The following is a 17387-nucleotide window of genomic DNA, read 5'->3' as shown; positions in this document are numbered from 1 at the left end:
TACTAATATTTCCTTGGTTTTTCTCTGTATTGATTGCAGTCATTCTTGTGCGCATAACTCAATAAGCGATCCTTAAACACTTGAAATGCAAAGAACATATCACTCTCCTGCACAACTCTGTAATATCCTTATCCTGAAAATACATATCAACATAACATCAATATGTTTGAATAAAAACCAACAAAAAAAATCACTTTTCTTTGACTTCTACTGTATGTCTGTTATGTTTATAACAACCTTCACAGCTGCTAGATGCTGTCTTTGTTTTTTAACTACGCCTCTTTTTGAACACTCCCTCACCCCTTGTGATCAATATCTTGTGTAGACAGCTTTAAAACAGCCCGAGGGCTTCCTCAAAGGGACACTTCACCCTGAGAAGCTAAATTTTGTTTACCCATACAGAAAAAATATCTTAAATGTTCTCATAATGTTTCAAATTCTCATGTAGATTCCTCTTCCTTTAAAGGGATAGTTCACAAAACAACTAATTAGGTCTTCATTTACTCAGTTTCAGGCCATCCAAGATGTACGCGACTTGTTTTTCTTTAGTAGAGAGTTAAAGAAGGTTTGGAGCTGAATCTGTGGTCCTTGGTGATTCATAAAATGCAACTGCCAATTTGAGTAAAAATAAATTGACTACCCATGGCTCCTGAACACATTTCTGAGGTCTTTTGAAGCAAAAATTGCTTGTGCAAGAAACTGAACATTATGACTACATAATTACCTTTAGGGTTAGATTTACAAACAGGACAAATTTGCAGGTGAGCACAAATTTTACTGCTCACAAGGTGATCTACAGTGACCATATTTTTTATGTATACAAATAGGTGGGAAAATAATCAACAATCAAAATGTCAAAGTTAGCCTACTTCATAAAATGTAGTTAAAAGCAGAACACATATTCACAAAATATTCAAGCTTAGCCAAAGACAATGAAAAAAACTTTTATATGCTAAACGTGATAGACTTCAGAACCAGACATTACCCATGCACACTGCTCACATGCTTTACATTGACTTACAGTAAGCCATATCTGACTGTATTTATGTGAGATAGTTTACAAGATGTATATTTAGTTTTAGTTTGATCATAGAACTGATCAAACACTGTCTGAGGGAACTAAGAACGTGCTGATATTACATGACTCACCCTAGTTGTTTGTTCAAAGTCCTCTTTTAATTACAGAATCAAATTAAAAATAAAATAAAAAACATATTTGGCACACATTATGCTTGGACGATGTGTTCATGTGTCCAAAAGGAAAAAAATCTCATTTCTACCACACTCCTCCAACTTATACCACGCTGCTCCTCCAACAACAACAACTGAAACCATTTCAAGGTCTACAGTTAAAGCATGCTTTGTTTAGGTGTTAAATAATGGTGCAAATATTTGTAATTCCAAAAGTGCAAATAGGAGTAAATCACATTGCATGATTCATTTAAATACCTCCCTCCTATAAAATTTTAATCTGAGCAAGAAACTATTACAAACGGATTTTCAAAAAAGTGCTGGTGACCATTCACTTTCATTTTATGAACACCAAGGACCACTGTTGAAGTCATTTTTTTTGAAAGTGCATTTTATTTAGTTTAAACATACATTTTTGGTGTTTTGTTCTTCAATTTGAATGTAAATGTCATGAAGGTGTGAAAAATGGAATTAAGTCGGACAATTTTTTGGCCGCATGAATTGTTTGATTATTGTTTTATAATGAATTTAATTCGGTATTAATTTGGTAATGCATTTTGTTGTTATATTACCCGTTTAATAAAAAAAGAGGGAGATGTGATGGTGCAGTAGGTAGTGCTGTCGCCTCACAGCAAGAAGGTCGCTGGTTTGAGCCTCAGCTGGGTCAGTTTCTGTGTGGAGTGTGCATGTTCTCCCCGTGTTTGCGTGAGTTTCCTCCGAGTTCTCCGGGTTTCCCCCACAAGTCCGAAGACGTGGTATTGATGAATTGGGTAAGCTAAAATGTTCGTAGTGTGTGAGTGTGAATGTTTCCCAGTGACGGGTTGCGGCTGGAAGGGCATCCGCTGTGTAAAGCATGTGCTGAATAAGTTGGCGGTTCATTCCGCTGTGGTGACTCCAGCTTAATAAAGGGACTAAGCCGAAAAGAAAATGAATGAATGAATGAATGAATAAAAAAGAGAACTGAATAAAAGCAAATGGAGTGAAGTGCGTTGTAAAAACTGATATTTCTATGGTCTCAGCTAAAAAGACAGAACAATAGTATTAGCTTAAACATCTTCTTTAATGCTCCACCGAAGAAAAAAGTCAGCTACATCTTGAACACCATCAGAATAAGTAAATCAACAGCAATTTGTCTCTTTAAAGAAATAGTTTGTCCAAAAATGAAAATCTTTTCATCATTTATTGACTTTCCAATTGTTCTAAACATATTTGGTTTTCTTTCTTCTGAAGAACAGAATAAAAAAACCTGGTAAAATACCAGGTAGCCTTCGAATTCCATATATTTTTTTTCTACTACAAATGTCAATGGCTACTGTTTTTTTTACATTTTTTCAAAATTTCTTCCTTTGTGGTCAGAGGGGAAGAAAAGAATCCACACCAGGGTTAGTAAATGCTTAGTAAACATTAATTTTAGGTTCAACTCAATTCAATTCAATTCACCTTTATTTGTATAGCACTTATACAATGTAGATTGTGTCAAAGCAGCTTCACATAAAAGGTCACAGTAAATAGGAACAGTGTAGTTCAGTTTGTAGTGTTCAACTGTCCCTATAAGGCCAACTATTCATCCATACAACCAAGTCATTCATCAATTATGGAAATATCTGCTATCATACATTTTCTCCGACAGTCAGAAACTGACCAGGTGTGTGAAAGTGGAAATAATGAAGGATTGTACCTGGTATGATCCCTGCAGGGTGCCAACTAACAACGTGACTTCCTCCACCACAGTGAGATCATGCTGTAACTCCTGCAGTTCCTGGTACAGCCGAGGTGGTCCCAGGAACAGCTTTCCTGAACAAATAGCATTTCCATCATAATCAGTAATTATATTCACATTACAGCTTTGGGCTCTGAAATGATACGCCTCCAGCAAATTCGTGCAGCGGACTAGCTGCGCTCAACTAACATTGTAATTCTGTGCAGTATTTGCATCAGGCTGAAAGCTCAAACGCAGCAGGAAAGACATGGAGAAAGGGTTGAAGTTTCTGATGTAAAAAAAGAAAGTCAGCCAAGGACTTTCGGTTCATCCTGGAATTAGACCCTCTGTTGTGTCCCCTGACTGTGAGTGTATATGTTTCCCCTGCTGGAGAGTATGAGCTGGGTTTAACACAGGGAAACCTGAGGTTTTCTGAATGAGATGAATGCAGAGCTCCCTTTAGATCTGGGAGAGTGATTTGTTAAAAGTAAAACTTGCGTAACTGGAAATTTATTTTGTTGAGCAGCCACAGAGAACAGTCAAAATCTATACACTAATTCACAAGGAGAATGAATATTAATACAATATGGCACTTTTCCCTGCTCTATTACATTACCGCAAATACAAACAATCCACTCTAAGTAATTTACATTTATGCTCCTTCACAATACATAAACAAGCGTACTCTAATGAGCCCTTTTTTTAATGAAATGCACAAGGTTAATGGTTTGAAGCACTCTTACTCATGCACTGAATTGAAAGTCATCAATTTTGGTCTTGTAAAACAACCAATCAGTGACGACATCTATGTAAAGATATTAATAGTTTAATTCATTCATTCATTTTCTTTGCGACTTAGTCCCTCTAATCTGGGGTCGCCACTGCGGAATGAACAGCCAACTTATCCAGCATTTGTTTTTATGCAGCGGACGCCCTTCCAGCTGCAACCCATCACTGGGAAACATCCATACACATTCACAAACATACACTATGGACAATTTAGCTTACCCAATTCACTTATATCGCACGTCTTTGGACTGTGGGGGAAACCGGAGCACCCGGAGCAGACTCTACCCAGACATGCCAAGTGACCCAGCCGAGGCTCGAACCAGCAACTTTCTTGCTGTGAGGCAACAGCACTACCTACTGCGCCACTGTTTCGTCATTAATAGTTTCATATATAATATTTAGTATGTAAATGATACCTGTAAATTACAAATTCAAAATATAATTTTAAATAGTGTAATGCATAATATCAATAAGGTATTCAAAATTAAAAATTGATTTTTTATTATTTTTTTATTGTATTATTGTTATAAATAAGATGGAAAACTATAGAAAAGTATAGAAAACTTTAATGATAAAGATATTTTAATTAAATAAACTTTTATAAATACACTACCTATTTCTAAATTATACAATTTGTTCTGTATTTTTGATTAAATAAATGCAGCCTTGGTGGGCAGGATAAGCTTATTTTAAAACATTTAAAAATCCTACTGACCCCAAACTTTTGACCAGTAGTGTATATTTTTCATATATATTATAAATATTTAAATAAATTATATTTTAAAAAATTAAAAAACAAAATATTAAGAATTTATTATTTAATTTATGACTAAATAAAATATTAAAACAAAATAAAGTATGTGTTTTCAAAGAATGAAGTCTCTTAAGCTAATTTGCTCACTAGACTGCAGTTTAATAAAATAAATAAATAAAGTAAAAATCTCATTTAAATTTTATTTGAGCATCTTATCTTCTGCTAATTATTCCTGTAATGACAAGGCTCAATTTTCAGCACCCTCAATGACTCATGATTAGAAATGATTAAAATTAACTGATTTGGTAAAGAAACATTTCTTGTGATTATCAATAATATAAAGCTGCACCGAGAGAAAACATTGAAGATTCTTTTATGAACAGAAAGTTTAAAAGAACAGAATTTCTTTTTTATTATATTTTTTGCAACCATAAAAAAGCTTTTATACAGCCACTAAAGGTCAACTTAGATTCTTACTGAATAGAAGCATTCACTCCTTACAAAAAAACCCAATCTTTTGAACTGTAGCTTATGAATGAGCATACAGTATATACACTTAAGAAAGATTTTTGCTACTCGTTCAAATACAATTCATCAGTTTTTTTTTTTTGCGACAGTATAATTGTTTTATGTTCAATCCACAAATAAATTTTATATGAGTATTCACTCCTTCAAAAAAAGCACACATTTTTGAATAGTAGAATAGTTATGACCAATTTGTTTGAGCACATGAACCTCTTCCTTTACTGGCATCAAAAAAGAAAGGAAGCACAAAAAAAGAGGCACTCTTAAAAATACCAACCTTGGGGGTTGCTGGAGCTCAGACGCCTGTTACTGGTCTGCTGGAGAATGCTTTCTTTGCGCTGCGGCGTCTCCTGGCCCACCTCCACCACTTGCACCTGCAGCAGGGGGGCAGTCCACTTAACCGCATACTTGGGGCCAATAGGGACAAGGCTGCTGATATCCGGAGGTCCCCTAAATAAACACACAACAATTACCCGAAGACCCCAACTCACAATAACCAATATTACATAATCAGAAGACATCTGAATGATCCGAGATCCAGGAATCAGGGAGGCAATTAGAGCTTTGTGATCAGGAGGATTCTCAGAGAGCCAAACACCCCCCGCTGTGATTTCAGGGAAATTATTATTCATGTATTCCTCTGTTAAGCATGATCTGCATTGAGAACATCTGGATGAGATTGAGGAATGAAGCCAGTGTTAAATCGTTCTGATCCGTAGTCTTTGAAAACAGCATGACCCAGTGGTCATTAATGAAAAAGCCTGGCAGACGTGAGAGCTTTACCTTGGCTCGTCAAAGATGTTATCAATGCCCGATTCAATGTATCTAGAAGTCAGTTGAGAGGAAGTTAAAAAGAAGATGGCCTTAATTCATAAATTATGAGCAAGTAACTGGATTCCAGTTTTCTGTAGCTTTTTACAATTTGAACATCTTAATTCACTTAAATTGACCCAGAAATGAAAAGTCTGTCTACTCTTACTCAACCTCATGTTATTTCAAAGTTCAAACCCTTTTGACTTTCATTCATTTGTCAAATGTGAAAGGCAGATATTAGTAAGGATGTTTACACTACACTTCTTCTTTTATTAAAAGTGAACGGTGACCTCCAAATGGCATTAAAGTATTCCAAAACTAGATCATTCCACTCATGCATTATATATTATAAGTTCTCCAAAGTAATGCGATAGCTTTAATTTAAGACCTTTATTCACAGAAAAAAATGTCTCTGCCACCAAAGCTCTCAAATCTTGTGTGCAATTTAAATATGTGCATATGTTAATACGCATATGTACACATTTCAATCTGGGACATTGCAATTGGTTATAAATCACAAGGGAAACCAATGACTTTAAACATGGTTTGATATGTTTTGACACTCTAGATTTAAACACGCATGAAATCTGAGCAATGACTCAGAGGAGAACAATGTCAGTTGGAAAAAAACTAAACTTAATGTGTTCTTTCTTCGACACAAAGCTATCATGTGGCTTTAGATTGAACTGGAACATGGCGCATGAGTCATATGGACTACTTTTATTTTTGAAGCTTCCCACCATGCACTTTTATTATATACAGAAAAGCTGCATTAAATGGGCCATGATCTGCCTTTTTGCAGAAAATAAAAACTAAACGTTGTGTACTGAACATGTACTGTTCTCTGAGGTCCATTTATTTTTACTTACATCTTTACTTCCAATTATAATGTTTTTGATGTAGTCTATTTTCTGTACTGTTTTGACGCCCACCCACCACTAAAACAGATTGTAGACTCAGAAGTAAACATCAACAGCAGAGCTTCTCAGAATCCAAATTCTGAACCCAGAGAGAATTCAATCCAGACTAACCCAACTCCGTTTTATAGTTCAAGAGCACTAATTGTGAAAAGAGGATTAAAAGTATGGATTTCGTATTTTTATAAACTTATTTGAAACTTCTAAATTTGATTTGAACCTTTAAACTGAATCTACTGGTATATTTGGCTAAAACTTTGCATATTTACATTATTTTTTATGTTAAAAAGGACGGCTGTTTGCCCATCGATGTAAACTTCTGCATGTACATTTGACAGCCCATGTCCATCATAGATGCACACTGCGGGATTTCGATTAAAAATGAGAAACACTCAAACAATTTGTAATAACAGACATTGCAAAAATTTCCATGTCATAAAAACATTTGCTCACACTTGTGGGATGCAACATTACTTTTGGATTCTATTTAGTCAGCACAGCACAATCTAGTTTCAATCTTTCTGAAATTCCTGCTTGATTGTACCTTGTTAGTAAACAAATCCACGGTAAAATGAAGTGAAAAAATGACTTACTGACTGAAGAAGTTCTTACTGATGCTGTCTGGAATTAAGTTAATTAAAAAATTTAATTGAAGCTCATCCACTCTTTCTTAATGTTAAGATCAGAAGGAAGTCATTGCAAAGATAACTTGGAACTGCACAGCATCTTGTTGTCTTCAAAGCCATATTTGTTGTTTGGTTTCTGTGAAGACCGTTATTTGCCTTTCTTGCTATTTACCAACAGCAGTGTGAATCAATGGACTGACCGAACAGGCAGTGATGCTTTGATCTTCTTCTGCAGAGGCAGAGGTCAGTCACACTATTACATAATAAAGGGGAAATTTCCACAACCTGCCATTTTGGTTGAAGACTTATAATAAAGTTTGAGTTCTGAAAAGTACCAGATGGTTTATAGCACAATGATCTCTTATATGGTAAAAGATCAAGGGAAATTTAATGTCCCAGTTCATGACCCCCTTAAACACTTTCTTTTGGTCTGAATAATATGGGGTTGAGTAAATGAAGACATCATTTTAATTATGGGGTATAAAAATAAAGGGTTTAAACATTTACATTTAAACATTTAAAGGGTGTGTTCACATTTGAAAGTTTTGACTTCACTCACTCACTGTCTTTTGGCTTAGTCCCTGATTTATCAGACTGCCACAGCTGAATGAACCAACTTTTATTCTAGCATACTGTAAGTTTTATGTGGCGAATTCCCAGTTTTGACTTCATTATTAAAACAAATTCTTGAACAAGTGTAAATGCTGAATCTAGATTCGCAACTGACACTGCTAAAAACAAGCCTTAAGGCCTGTGCACACCAGGACAATATTTACTCACGATTTTAGCCAACATTTAACGTCTTGTAAGTAAACAAAGGTGCTATAATCTGCGTGTGTGCAGCAATGTTCAAAACACCAAGCATAAAAACTGCATTCATGTACACTACCTGACAAAAGTCTTGTCTTTGATCTCAGTTGTAAGTGCAACAAATAATAACTTGACTTGATCATTTGGAAAAGTGGCAGAAGGTAAATTTTTCTGATGAATCATCCGTTGAAATGCATCCCAATCATCACAAATACTTCAGAAGACCTATTGGAACCCACATGGATCCAAGATTCTCACAGAAATCAGTCAAATTTGGTGAAGGAAAAATCATGGTTTGGGGTTACATTCAATATGGGAGTGTGAGAGATCTGCAGAGTGGAAGGCAACATCAACAGCCTGAGGTATCAAGACATTTGTGCTGCCCATTACATTAGAAACCACAGGCGAGGGCAAAATCTCCAGCAGGATAGCACTCCTTCTCATACTTCAGCCCTTCTCATCAAAGTTCTGAAAGCAAAGAAGGTCAAGGTGCTCCAGTATTGGCCTCCCCATTTATCAGACATGAACATTATTGAGAATGTCTGAAGGAGGAGGCATTGAAGATAAATCCAAAGCATCTTGATGAACTCTGCGAGTCCTGCAAGGATGCTTTCTTCGTCATTCCAGATGACTTTATTAATACGTTATTCGAGTCATTGCAGAGATGTATAGATGCAGTTGTCCAAGCTCATGGAAGTCATACACAATATTAATTCTCTTTCCACTGCACCATGACTTTATATTCTATACTGGACATTATTTCTGGTAAGTGACAAGACTTTTGTCTAAGTAAAGACAGACCTTACTGTTCTAATTAAAGGCATGACCATATTTTATTTTGGTAAATTAAGCATAATCTAGAGGCTTTTGCCACTTCTGATACCAATTGATCAAGTAAAAGTCAAGTTATTTTTGGTTGTTCCTAAAAGTTGGATAGGCGACAAGACTTTTGTCAGGTAGTCTTAAAAAGAAATCATTGTGAACTCAAAGCGAACATGTACAATTCAGTCCTAATCAAACAATCTAACAGAACCAAACTACAAATGTGACACACTTTGAATTTCTCTCATAAAAGACTTAGATGACAAAGTTGCAATGTTTACAGTCAAAGACACATGAATTACAGACTACTTACTTTACATTAATGTTTGCACAAATGAGCATGTCATTCAGAAGAAAGACTTTGCGCTCCTTAGACTTGAGGACTTGACCCTTCTCGCCATAGACAGTCTCAATCAACGTCTCAGAAAGAATTAACTGCTTCTGATCCGAATTTAGTTGCTGTTGAGAAAAAAACAATTTCAAAAGGTAAATGAACACATCCACACCATGTCAGAGCCCTTGCATCACCTGGATGTCTGTGCTCTTCAGTTTGACTCTCGACTTTGAAGAGACGTTTCATTGATCTACATCATTTTAATTTCAATCCCTCTCGCTCTAACATCTTTGTGCGGTTGAACAAATCTACCGAGGTTAGTGTGATGTAACCTTTGGGGATTCAAAAACTGCTTATTTGCACATGAATGTGAGATATATGTGTGCGGTGCAGTTGCTGAGGAAAGCAGTAAGACTTTAGTGCAATACTCACTATTAATATAGTTTTAATCAATAGATTAAATCAGTCAAGCTTAATTAAAATACTAAAAACATACCATGTCAAGATAAAAACAGAAATAACAGCTTATTTTTTTCCTCTTCTGTAAGAACATATAAATCTAAACCTTTTAATTGATTATTTTGTGTATGTCTGCTAAAATTTATACTATAAGTCTGGAAATGCCCAGATGTACGCAAACTTGTAAAAAAAAAACATAGACATTTAATATTGTGTAAATGTTTTTTTAAAAGAAGGATTTTGACTCTTCACTCTCCAATGACTCTCGATTTAAGTTTCTATACATAAATATGCTTGCAAATTATTTTTATTGAAATGTCTTCAGGTTTGTACTTTAACATTACTAATATACAGTGCTCAGCATATAGAAGTACACCCTTCACAAATGTAAGTTTTAAAGTAATATTTTCAATAGGATGCATTACAATATTAGATTTGAGCATATACTGTACATTAGATTAGGCAAGCCAAATCCGTAGCTAATCAAACAAAAAACTTACGATAAGCGTCCAAAAATTAGTTTAAAATTATGAAATAATTTTCTTTAAGAAAGAGAAAAAATCAGGAGAAAAAAATATAGATTTTTTTTTTGTTTCCAACAAGCTTCAAGCCTCATTCACACTACGAGCGACTCACAGCGTGAGTCACAAGTGACAAGCGACGGTTCATTTTGACAGAGAGTGATTTACAAGCTCAAACGGGGAACAAAAACGGCATATAACAATATATACACACTTCCAATCACATTCACATTATACAGTGCATACACACATTTTAATGCATAACATTAAAAGAAAGAAAAAAATACGTTTAGGGGGTTACACAAAAAATTATTAATTAAATCACAATGTAATTAAATTAAAAATAAAGATACATTTTTAAAATGAAAGAGACTCAGCCATAGTTTTGTATATTTCCTTTGTAGCCTTATTTTCTTTGGATATTACTTGTAAAGACTTTAAATATGTTTTTCATTCATTTTTAAATCAATTAATCGAGGGTTTACTGTTATTCCATTTACTTTTGTGTATATAATATTTACCTATAATAATAATAATGTTTTAACATCAATAACATTTTTTAGGGAAAACCATCTGCATAAACCAAAACCTTAATCAAAATTAAGGATGGAATGTCAGTATCTATATTGTTGCAAGTTGAGAATCCTTCAACTTTATGCAAATGAAGAGTGTCTTTTTTGAGTGACAGCCAATAGAAACACCAGTAGAGCTCATGTGATACTCTCTCAGCTCGTTCAGAGGCCAGTTGTATTCTACGTGCTGTAGACCTAAGCTTCGTCCCAAATGGCAAGCTATACACTATGCACTATGTACTTATACATACACTTACACACTCAACAGCATAGTATATGTATGTAGTGTCATCCCAAATGGAACAATAACGTTTCCCAGATGACATTTGACGGTTGCCAAATTAGTGAAATGACCCAACTACCAAATAATACCTGCCATGAGAATAACCGCACTCACCATCGGGAGGTGGTATAATCACTCTCATAGGAGCATACTGCTTTCACAATCCAAAATAAATAAAGTAATCCAACATCAGTCGCCGAAAGGTCCGCCCCTTCTGCTACGTAAGCAAAGCTGCGGTCATTGAGTGTGTGTAATATCCATCATTCCACACTTATTTTTAACAGTTGAATAAGTGCATCATCCAGGTATTTAAAGTGCACTTATAATTTTAGAGCTTTCTATGTGAACGCACTACATACTCTATTTATACTACAAAATGGCATAGAATAGTGCATAAGTATACGATTTGGGACGCACTACTACACAGACCTGGTTTGCAGCAGATCGCCACCCAGAGCGACAGGCAGCTGCAAAGTTGCTGCAAGTGTGAACGATCTAAAGATGTTCAGTGACTAAAATATTATTTTAATAAAAATATATGTTTAATATAAATCTATTTTGCTTAATGCATCAAAATACATTACATATATTATTAATATATATTAATAATAATATATTAAATAGTTTTCAAAATTGGGTGTACTTATTTATGCTGATCACTGTATAATGCTAAATAAAATAATATCTGTTTTTAAAATAATACAAAATAAGTAATTGTCAGACTGCACTTCTTAGATTCCAACTTTTACTTTATAACAATTTGAAAGACAGGTAATTTTGGAAACAATATATTGTATATAAACAGTCCAACTAATCTTCAGTTAAGAAGTGTTTGTCATCAGGTACTTTAACATTAAAATTGGGTAGAAAGGAATGGACACAAAAAATGCAAACAATTTCTGGATAATATCTAAAATTCTTCTTGGTTTTTTTTCAACATGCTGTCTCTTGTACACACTGCAGAGAAAATGACTTCGTACATGACAAATATAGATATATATCAAGAGGTTTGTTATGCGAAGGACATTTTTAAAGCTAACATACTTGAAATAAAACTGCAGAACTCCAACTTTAATATCACAAGGTCTTAAATAGCTCCCTCTAAAATTACTTTCACTGACAACCCGCCATCCTGGCAAGGAAACGTCTTTGTCAAAGCTATTTCTAGAAAGAGGAAACGTGGAAGTAGCAGTTCGATCACACTGACAGCTCATGTCCTTCCATACTGCCAACCAAATGAGCTCGTAAAGCCAAATCATTGTGTTTTTGGGTTGATAACACGTTGGAGTGTTTGAAGTGTGATGAACTCTGACCTTACTGAGGCTGCGGTCGCTGATGCTGCGAGCGAGCTGTTGGATCTCGGCGAGCTGCTCGGCCAGACGTTTCTGCTCATTCAGCTTCTCTGCCAGAGTCTCCAGCTCAGTGAGCGCCAGCTGCAGTGGCAGCCGGTCCTGATGCCCCACAGGGGTGTTTTTCAACATGTCCTGCCAACATACACAGATATGTCTGCTTACAATAAATAATTATTAGCTATTTTGTCATTTAGCTAATGTTTTAGTCATGCAAGTGATCTATAATTACTTGTGGGACAGTAAAAGATGTTAAAGGAACAGTTATTTTGGAAATGGGCTCATTTTACAACTCGCCCAGAGTTGAACAGTTGAGTTTTAACATTTTTAAAACTATTGAGCCAATATCCAAGTCTGGCGGGAACTTTTTTAGCTTATCTTAGCATAAATCATTGAATCGGATTAGACCATTAGCATCTTGCTTAAAGATTAAAAGAGAAAAAAGAATTTTAGTACTTTGAATAAATGCAATTCAGTAATTTGAAATGAAAAGTTGTTTTTCGGTCAATAGGACTAGAAACTATACTGTCATCCTGGCATAATAACAAGAAACTTTGCTCCAGACTAGCTAGAGACTATTTTCAGGTGCTACATAATATCATAACTACAGAACAGTCCAGCTTTAAACAGAAAAATAATCAAAACCCTTTTAAAAAAATGTTTTATTTTGAGCAGGATGCTAATGGTCTAATCCGTTTCAATGATTTATGCTAAGCTAAGCTAAGCTAAGCTACAAGTGCTTCTGCCAGAGAGACAAATGGTACAACTCAACTGTTTAACTAAAGATGACTTATCAAGTTGACAAAACAATTGAATACATGTGTAAAGGAATTAACAGAAATATGTTTTTCACGAAAACAAACGTTTTTATTCCTTGTAACTTTTGGGGAAACTAAGCACAGACACTTATATTTTAAATAGAGTATGGTTTTTAAAAATAAGTGTATATGGTGGACACTGACCTAAGAGTTAATTGAAACCCACATGGTTTAAACATTTCCATACATGCTAGCAATACAAAACTTACTCTATTTACTTTTTGCCATATCTGAACAAAATAGAGAAATAAATGACAAAATTCCAAAATCTTTTGAAGATATCGTCCAACATTTATTTAAATATACATTTTTTCATTCCAGTTTTTAGTGTTTATTAATGAGAGATTTGTTAATTTATGATTATTTATATTATTTAGTTGTTTATAAAGTTCTTAAATACTTTGCTAACCAGCAGAAGACACTAACAAGATGGATAACACTGTTTCAATGTGCTTCAATGTGCCATGCTATTATTAAAATGATGCTATTCTGTAACAGTAACGATGCCATTTTTTCTCTATGTCTGAATGCGTCTCTTCATTTCTCTGCCCACCTCTTTTGATGTGCACTATAGCTGTGTTACAATCAGGACCATAACACGCATAAGACCAGTGTGTTCACTCTCAAAATTAATTCCTAAAAAAAGTAACATTTTAAAGTATTAATTTATATTAGAAAATATTTTAGATCGTATTGTACATTTTTTCATTAGATAAGACAACATTTTAATTGGCATATGGCATATGAGCCACTCAGATTTTACAATGTGCTCCACCTATAGTGCACATTGTCACATTTCTCTTCAATTCTTTTGAAGTAAATGATAAATAAAGGTATATTATTGGAGAAAAAACACTTATTTGTCTTTGTGAGGTTTAAAATTATTTTAGGAAAACATATACTCTGAACTCCATGTGGAATTACACAAACTGAGAAAGTCAAAAAGTGTTAGATCATGCCCTTTTCTTCTTAGTACACCTTGGGCTTTATTGTGCAAAACACATCAGTGCAAATTTATCCAATTAAAAACTCTTTGAAATCTTTGTTTTCCTCCCTTTTAATCATCTGCAATATAAAGAAGACGTTTTCATTCCTATGGATAAAATCAAGGGTTGTTTAAATATAGTCAATGAAAGTAAAATGGGATGGGAATGTGGTTTCATTGTACCCTTTCTGTAATGACTTCTGTTTAGCCATCTCAGCTAAACTTCAACTGTTGTCTCAAACTCATTTTAAACAGCCTAGCTACAGTACACCCTTATTTGAACTCCGATGTCCCTGTAAAACCCATTTGGTAACAGCTAGTCTCAGGCCCCAGAGGCAACATGCAAATGAAGTTACTGAGATGAAATTTTCAAATGACAGAAAAAATCCTAACAGAACTTGCTTTTTTGCTGCTGTAGTGAAATAACGATTGTTTAACGATTGATCAGCATATATAAGCATGCCATCAGCATTCATGTTTACATTTTTAAGCATTTGATCTGCAGTATCATAATATGGTTTTGATAGTAAGCATGCGTGTGTAAATGTAATGTCTGTCACTTCCCCGTGCTGAACAGTTTGAGAAAATTCCATTATCATTAAATACTCCCTAAATAGGAAATGGTATGTGTGTGTATGTGTTTTTGTCACACATTTGTCACAATTGTTTATTGAGACTTGTATGACATACTGTAGGTATTATAAGGTAAAGGTTACTTACTTGGTCCCCATTTATCAAAAGGCTTATAAGAAGTATGTGATTTTTAAAAATTATTATTATTTTTTATTTTTCAAAAAGTAAAAAACACAATTTCCCAGTTTCTGCATGTTTCACAGAGTTAAATTTATGACTTTTTAAGACATTTTTAAGACCACTATGAATGAAATTTTAGACCCATAAAGGGTTAAAGGCTAAGGAATTTTTCAAATGGCCCAGATGGTAAAGATTTTTATTTGCTCTTTGAATTTTTCTCATAATTTAATATATTTAATAATCCAATAATACATAAATAATAAAAGATTTAAATATTTTCGATTTTATTTCTTAGCTAAATATTTTAAACATTGTGTAACAACAAGCAAGCTCTACTTGTCTCCATACACTTTTTTTCCCAGATAAACTTTCTTTAAAATAATTTTAAAAAAGAACAAATGTTTAAAAAGTTTAAAAAGCTATAATGAACTAAATCTATGCACAACAATATGTCCAGGTCGGTGTCCTCAGCAGTAAATACATGGAGCACTTTTAATCAAATGTTATTGTAAGCAAAGCAATTAAACCATTATGATAAATAGAGTTAAATTACCTCTTTAAATAAAAAGTTTAAAGTTGAAGTTTAAAGTTGATTGTTGATGATTGTATGGCCAGATTTGGGAGCAATACATGAACAAAGAAAAATTAAGACCTGTTTAAAAAAGATTTAAGGCCAACAACACAATATGTCAGTAAATTTGAGACTTTTTAAGGCCTAAAATTGAGATATTTAAGATTTAATTTTTAGACTTTGTTTGTACAGTATGAAAACAATGAAAACCTATGGAATTTTCCCAAAATTAACAAAAACCAAACGTGTGAGTGTGTACTTGTTTATGTGATTTACAAGAACAAAATTGGATAAAATTGTATAATGTCAAGGACAAAAATGCATAATGACAAAAGTATGACCAAGCTGTAATCTATTTAGCTGGTTTACAAGGACATATGTTGTGTCCTAGTAATAAAAAAAACTCCAGAATCATACATAATGGGTCAATTTGACATTTGAATTTTACCACAGGTTTCATGTGAGGGTTGGGATAAGGTAAGGCCTTATAATAGAGTTTTTACAGTACAAAATACATTACACCTATGTAAAGTCCTCATAAACCATATATACGTGTGTGTGTTTGTGTGTGTGTGAGTGTGTGTGTGTGTGTATAAGTGTGTGTGCGTGCGTGCGTGTGTGTGTGTTTGGACAAGAGCACTAACCTGCAGAAGGAGAATGAACTGAGGAAAGCGCTGGATTGGTTTGACCATCAAGCCATAAAGAGTGATTCTGTCTATACTGGTGGCCTGCTTCTTCTACAACCCAAGACAAACACAAAAATGGCAATTATTTGCCAGAACACGGCTATGCATTTTCCTCATTATCACTCATTCATTTTCCTTCGGTTTAGTCCCTTTATTCATCAGGAGTCGCCACAGTGGAATGAACCACTAACTTATCCAGCATATGTTTTACACAGCTGCAACCCAGTACTTGGAAATATCCACACACTCATTCACACAAATACACTACGGCCAGTTTATTAAGTTCACCTATAGCGCATGTCTTTGGACTGTGGGGGAAACCGGAGGACCCGAAGGAAACCCACGCCAACACGAGGAGAACATGCAAACTCCACACAGAAATGCCAACTGACCCAGCCGGGGCTCAAACCAGTGACCATCTTGCTGTGAGGCAACAGTGCTAACCACTGTGCCACCGTATCGCCCCCTACTTGATGCAATAACAATTAAATGCTTGATTATTTTGATATACTATTTAGTGATGCAACATATGTCAGTAACATATTCATTATTGGATGAATAAAACCTTGCATATGCAGGTGATCATTATTGGATATTTAATTTTACAATGGATATCATGTTGGCTCAGTGGGTAGCATGATCGCCTCACTGCACGAAGGTCGCTGGTTCGAGCCTCAGCTGGGTCAGTTGGCATTTCTGTGTGGAGTTTGCATGTTCTCCCTGTGTTCGCGTGGGTTTCCTCTGGGTGGTCCGGTTTCCCCCACAAGTCCAAAGACATGCGCTATAGGTGAATTGGGTAAGATAAAATTGTCAGTAGTGTATGTGTGTGAATGAGTGTGTATGAATGTTTCCCAGTGATGGGTTGCAGATGAAAGGGCATCCACTGCGTAAAACATATGCTGGATAAGTTGGTGGTTCATTCCGTTGTGGTGACCCCTGATTAATAAAGGGACTAAGCTGAAAAGAAAATGAATGAATGAATGAACAATTTTACAATATAAATATAATTATTTTTTTTTTCTTATTTTTTTATAATTATTTTATAATAAGAAAGTAAACTTCAGCAAATCTGAAAAGATTGGTTGTCAACTGAATAAAAGAGGATTAGTG

General features: G+C 34.6%; 1 protein-coding gene across 4 annotated transcripts in view; it reads right to left on the bottom strand.

The window, feature by feature from the left end:
• Positions 1 to 17387, bottom strand: part of arhgef10lb (Rho guanine nucleotide exchange factor (GEF) 10-like b) — an 89225-nt gene that overhangs the window by 40843 nt on the left and 30995 nt on the right. For all 4 annotated transcript variants that reach the window (XM_056449216.1, XM_056449215.1, XM_056449212.1 and 1 more), the window contains 5 exons: positions 16236 to 16328; positions 12429 to 12599; positions 9260 to 9405; positions 5236 to 5408; positions 2870 to 2985 (listed from right to left, as the gene is read on the bottom strand). In XM_056449216.1, coding sequence (XP_056305191.1) covers positions 2870 to 2985; positions 5236 to 5408; positions 9260 to 9405; positions 12429 to 12599; positions 16236 to 16328 — 699 coding nt within the window. The remainder of the gene's footprint in view (positions 1 to 2869; positions 2986 to 5235; positions 5409 to 9259; positions 9406 to 12428; positions 12600 to 16235; positions 16329 to 17387) is intronic.

Source organism: Danio aesculapii, chromosome 23 (genome assembly GCF_903798145.1).
Source record: "Danio aesculapii chromosome 23, fDanAes4.1, whole genome shotgun sequence".
NCBI lineage: Eukaryota > Metazoa > Chordata > Actinopteri > Cypriniformes > Danionidae > Danio > Danio aesculapii.
This window is presented reverse-complemented; position numbering and strand designations above follow the sequence as displayed.